Raw genomic sequence first — 5,642 nt, 5'->3', positions numbered from 1 at the left:
TGTTTGGTTTTGATTTTTGTTTTTAAGAACACAAGCAATATCTACACTTATCCTCATTAGATCTTTCCTAGCACCATACCAAAGCAAAGGGTAAAGAGAGGTTAATTTTTTTTCTACCTAATACTATTTGTCCAACTATTTCACTACAAACAAACAAGCAAAACGGCAGAATTTAACWTATTTGATTTGTAGTCTATGGCATGAAGTCCTGCTCAGATTGATTTCTTTTTCCCCCTCACTGATYCCAGAAACCTCAAGGCTGTAACACAGCTCAGAAATATCAGCAGTTTTACAGCCATAAGCAGCATCTTTGCCTTCCCCTTTTAAATGAGAGAGACATATAAAACAATTACAGAATTTAGAGGAACTTGCAGTGGTGTCCTTCAATGCAATGACTATGCTCCCGTCTCTGATCAGCTAGCAGTAGTTGAAGCAAATATTGGCCCTTCAAAGAGCAGCAATGTTGGGAGCAGTTGTGGTTATCTATCTCAGTTGCTGCTGTCAGCATGTCATGCAGGACACAAACCCTTGTCTCCCTGACCCCCCTTTGCTTCTTTTATTGTTGTTCCTCGCAGTTCAAGAGACATTTGTTTGAAACAAGTACAAGCTGCAACACAGGCAGTTCCATCTCCATATGAGGAAGAACTTCTTTCCTGTGAGGGTGACAGAGCCCTGGCACAGGCTGCCCAGGGAGRTTGTGGAGTCTCCTTCTCTGGAGGCCTTCAAAATCTGCCTGGATGCCGCCCTGTGCCCCGTACTYTGGGTGTCCCTGCTAGAGCAGGGGGTTGGACTAGATGATCTCTAGAGGACCCTTCCAACCTCAACCATTCTGTGATTCTGCAACACCAAACTTTCTAGTCAAGCCAAGGCAACTCCAACAGCAGAATAACTGCTATTTATGTGGGAGTCCAACTCCTGACATATTCTAAGGTTTTTTGAAAATTCTGCTTTTGATAGTAATACCTACCTGTTTTAATGGGAGGAGGGGTGCAGGCTTGTTACTGTTACCCAGTAATGAAGATTTTCCAGCTACTCAGTCTTCTCTTGAGGCTCAGCAAGCCAGTTTAAACATGTTTAAACACCTGCAGCTGACCTTCTTACTGTATTTTTGGGGAGAACAGGGGGCTGAATCTGACTGTTAGCACACAGTCTATTGGCACTAACAACTGGAGAGATCAACACCTAAACCTCAACCACTATATTTAAATATTGGCTTTCAGACATGATTGCTCCAGCCAACAACTTGGAGGGCTTTCCTCTTCAAGTACCAAGCGTCAAACAAGACAGGAAGACAAACACAGAGGAGACAATGGAGCAAAATATTAGGCCAAGTCTTAGACTGGCAAGAAAGCTCCAGCCTAGTGAGACTTCCCACTGTTCCCACCCTCTCCCTGCCCCYGCGGAGGTTCCCACAGCTGCTCAGCAGCGCTCTGCACAGCTCCTGCCAAACAGGTGTCTTGGTGCCTTCCACAGGCCTCCTAACAAGTGACTATTTCAGTTCAATTTGTGAGGTGGAAACTGTTTCTATTATGAGTATAAGCAAAATCTACCCTAGTAACATATTCTGGAAGCCCAAAGTCCACGTTTTCATAACCTATGCTGTAACACAGCCTTACCCTTTCCACTGACTTAGTCAGGTCAATGATTTCTTTGTGCTTCCCCTCCACGTTTTACAAGTTGCCAAACAACACCTTCAACAAGACAGGTACTCCCTACCAGCCAAATACTGTAGCTTTTTTCAGGCTTAGAGGCTTGAACCCACGCATGTCCAGAGCCTTAAGTTCAAGAGATTATTAGTGCAAGAGAACTATTGCAAGAGGTTGTAATGCACATATACCCCTTCCTTAATGCATTTAAGTACTACCAACACCTTTCCTTTGTTTCCACATTAATCTCTGCAAATATCAGTTCAGTACTGAACAGAGGACTTTCATCTTACTATAACATGAATGATTGAAGATTTGACCATCTTAAGCTGAGCCTGCTGAACTTTGATAATTAACTGCACAATGACAGATTTTAAGTGAGCTCGTGTTTAAGTTGATTATGCACAACGAGAACACTACAACTTCAATACCCACCTCACTTCTAGGAAATAGGAAAAAGCTACCCTGAGCTACACTGCAAACCAAGCCTCCTGCCAGGAGCTCCTGTGGTTCATACTTAGGCAGCCAGTTTGCATGTTATATGAATCGGCATCTCACTACTCAGCATTTTTGATATTTTCTGGAGACACTGGTACACTTAATTGCCACATATAACGCTTTCTGCCCACCTTAGAGAAGAGTCTCTCCACTTTGTCAGGGGAAAAGACACTAGTGTGCTTCCAGGGGAAGGAGAAGCTACCCACCTACCTAGACCACACTGGAGGATTCATTAGTAAGGGCAGGCTCTGGAACAACTGATTAAACTAGGGTTCAAGTTCTGAAATCTGTATTTTGATTATACTTACTACTAATCACTTCACATATTTAAACCAAAATATACCTTTATCATAGACATTCACAACAGCTTCTGTAGCAGACGACAGTAGTAGTTTATCTAGGTGTTAATGTACATTGCATCTGTACTCTGCTTTAGTGCTAGTAAAGTCTGCTTTTAAACCTGGAGCTCAGATACCAGCCTTGAGCCATTTATAAATCTAATTATCCTCCCATGTGACTAAACTTAAGCACTATTCCATTCAGAAATATGAGACTTTTCTGTGCGTGCAATCCTACACTTTCCCCAGATTAACATTCAACCCAATATGTAAAAGTGTCTTTATTTTACTCTTAGGTTTTAGAGACATCTTAAAAAAAGTTACAAAACATACTGGTATTACAAAGGAAAGTGGAGGTGCAGTTTCAAAAACCCATAGTGTCTTTAAATATAAAATATATATATATCTCCAAACTATTATCTAGGAAGTGAACCACCATTTCTGCCTCAAGCTGGTCCTGCCAACCTCTGGGTCATCACTCCCCAGTACTGAGCTCAAGAACTCATTAGAAGGAGCATCTCCAAACTTCATGTCACTGGCATGATTCATAGAACAGCTGCTTAGCCACAGCAAGTCGATACCACCACCTTAGTTTTTCTTAAAGGCTTTCCATAGTTTTCCCTTAAGCAGTGGGTAACAGGCATCCAAACATCTCCTGGGAGGCATATGTCATATACACAAAGCCATCTTCATCTTTGTAGTCCCTGTACACTTCTGCCATTGTCAAGGACATGCTGGCAAGGCTTTTGTTGTTCACCAGCAGGTAGAAAGCTTGTGTAGCAGTTAAAGCCATTCTGCTTCTAAGTTAAGAGGAAAAAAAATGTTAGCAAATTCAACAAGCAATTCAAGAAAGCTTCATCTCTAGTCTTTGAAATAAATTATGCGGAGTAGTGACATGAACTATGTCCAAGAAATGCTGTATAAAGTCATTATGTGGTTTATCATCTTTCATCAGCTGGAAGTCAACTGTATGTTTGGGGCTGGAAGGCTTGTGCTCTGAGGCTTAAATCAAATTGTTAGACCATGACTGCTACCGAGTCTAGCCTGTGTGTTCCCACTTACCAAAGCAAAGTGATGGTTTTTTGAAACCAAAGGCTTCTGCAGCATTGATATCATGAGTGATGTTAACACAGTCTGCTAAAGGACTGGTCTCCGAGAGAAGAGTCCTTCTCAAAAGGTGTTAAATACAGGACCTCAAGTTATGCATCTTTTATAGAAGATATTAGATATTTAGAAAGCTCTTCTATACTTTACAGAAACCCTGCATGATGGCTACAGGCTTTGTAGTGTTTGATCAGAGACTGCCACTGACTTTATGGGATTTCTTCTACATACTGTTTTGGAGAAGAGTTGTTTAAAAGCATTAAGATGCCTTGAGAAGCATTGAGAGCTCACAGCCCACACCTGTGGGTTGTTGCAAGCTTAAGCAAGTTCTGTAAACTACAGTTAGAGGAAAAAAAAAAAACCCACAAAATGCAAGTCAGCAACAGAGCAAGGAGCAGAGCAGAATCACAGAGCCTCAGTACAACTTGCTGAAATTCCTTAGGCTGGGACAAAGCAAAACAGAGCAAGCCAGATATAACCTTATCCACTTTCTAAGCACCGAGATGACAGTCATGGGAGAGCCCGCTATGCTTTCCTCCCACACAGAGGAGTTAAGTATGTTTTTACAGCAGAGTGCTGGAAAATGCCCACTCAGAGTCCTGCCGCAGACCCTGCTGCAGCCCCACGTAACCCACCTGATGATGGTTATGAACTGCATCATGGTCAGCTCCTCGGGGACAAGAAACTTGGTTTTGTCCAAGAGAGGGAGGTATTTTTCTTTATGGTACCTTTCAACAATTACCTATTTTAACCAAAAGTCACACTTAGAGAAAAGAAAAAAAAAAAAATCCCTTCCTCCCCACACATGCATAGGAAAAGTATTTAAAAAAATAAAAGAAAAAACCCAAAACCCCACTGTTTCTCATTCAAGAGCAGCACCAACCTCCGCCAGCACCACAGAGAGATTTACCGGGATTTTGGTCGGGAACTTCGCCCGGATCCCAGCTACTTCTTCCCGCCTGGTGGCTGCGCGAGAGAGGAACGGAGTGTTAAACGTGTGCGCGGCCCCAGCCCCAGCCCGCGGCCCCGGCTCCTACCGAAGCTCTTGCGCAGCTTGAATGGCCGCGAGGCGGCCGGGCCGCCGGGCACCGGCACCGCCTGCATGGCCCGCACGCCGCCGGCAGTGCCGCCTCGCCACTCTTATGGGCCGCTCCGGCCGGGCCCGGTCCGCCCCCGGTGCCGGTCCCAGCCCCGGCCCCGCGCGGGCGGCACGGCCCAGGGAGGCCGCCCCGCGCCCGCCCCCGTCGCAGCAACGCCCCCGCACCAGCAGCAGCCGTTCCCGCGCTCGGCGCCCCCCGAGGGGTGTCGCCTCTTCGGGCACGTTTTTCATCCATCTTTCCCGTCGGGGAGTCGCTCCGCGCCCCACGTCCCCGCCGCAGCGCGGTGGGAGCTCGGCCGGGCGTCTCGGCACCTCGGCTCTTGGGGTGGGAACCGTAAGGATCGGTTTTGTCTCTAGAGCGTGATCGAGATTTCAGTGGTTTTCAAACAGACTTCGAGTCCCTCTGCTCACTGAATATGGTAACATGGTTAGGTGCATTTGCTGCTTTTGGGGTTGTTTGCGATCCTGCTGTTGCTTCAGCTGTCAAAGGCGCTTCATAGCCAGACCCGGCTCAGCATGGAGCCGGGTTAGCTGATGTCGGGTTATCTATGTAAGGCATCTCACCAAATGCTTCGAATTGATCCCCGTTACTCAGTTTGCTTTGCTCTAGTAGTTGCATTGTATTCGATCTATCAAGCCGAGGGCAACCCGAGGGTGCTAGGATTTATGAGTTCCTGCCCCTGGCTGCCTTTTCGAGATAGAATCACTAACTGTCACCTCTCACACCTTTATTTTTAGTTTTGCAATATTTCTTCCTGTTACTAATTATTTTTTTCTGAGAATTTTCTGGATTATAGGAGAACCTCAGACTTTATTTAAAGAATAAATGCTATGCTTGTAAATGCATAATCACAGTAAAAGTGATTTGTGCAACATTGAAGGCGCACTTAAGATTCAGCAAACGGAATATAGTTTTGAGAAGGAAGATCTTCATGAAGATGTGTGCTCATTAGGTAT

At 45.1% G+C, this 5,642-nt stretch overlaps 1 protein-coding gene across 1 annotated transcript; it reads right to left on the bottom strand.

The window, feature by feature from the left end:
• Window positions 1–2,748: 2,748 nt before the first annotated feature.
• Window positions 2,749–4,690, bottom strand: MAP1LC3C (microtubule associated protein 1 light chain 3 gamma). Its single transcript, XM_026044801.1, has 4 exons — window positions 4,624–4,690; window positions 4,497–4,552; window positions 4,222–4,328; window positions 2,749–3,282 (listed from the first exon to the last, which is right to left on the bottom strand). Exons 1-4 carry the CDS (start codon window positions 4,688–4,690, stop codon window positions 3,105–3,107), a joined length of 408 nt encoding a protein of 135 aa, XP_025900586.1. The 3' UTR covers window positions 2,749–3,104.
• Between the last annotated feature and the right edge of the window lie 952 nt (window positions 4,691–5,642).

The sequence above is a fragment of the Nothoprocta perdicaria genome, unplaced genomic scaffold (assembly GCF_003342845.1).
Source record: "Nothoprocta perdicaria isolate Ctin4 unplaced genomic scaffold, notPer1 scaffold_383, whole genome shotgun sequence".
Classification (NCBI taxonomy): Eukaryota; Metazoa; Chordata; class Aves; order Tinamiformes; family Tinamidae; genus Nothoprocta; species Nothoprocta perdicaria.
Note: the sequence above shows the minus strand (reverse complement) of the source record. Positions and strands in the feature narration are given on the sequence as shown.

Coding starts and splice junctions, on each gene's coding strand:
- MAP1LC3C (XM_026044801.1), bottom strand. CDS start 4,690: ATGCAGGCGGTGCCGGTGCCCGGCGGCCCGGCCGCCTCGCGGCCATTC. Junction 4,553..4,623: donor CAAGCTGCGCAAGAGCTTCG/GTAGGAGCCGGG, acceptor TCTCTCGCGCAG/CCACCAGGCGGGAAGAAGTA. Junction 4,329..4,496: donor AGTTCCCGACCAAAATCCCG/GTAAATCTCTCT, acceptor TGGTTAAAATAG/GTAATTGTTGAAAGGTACCA.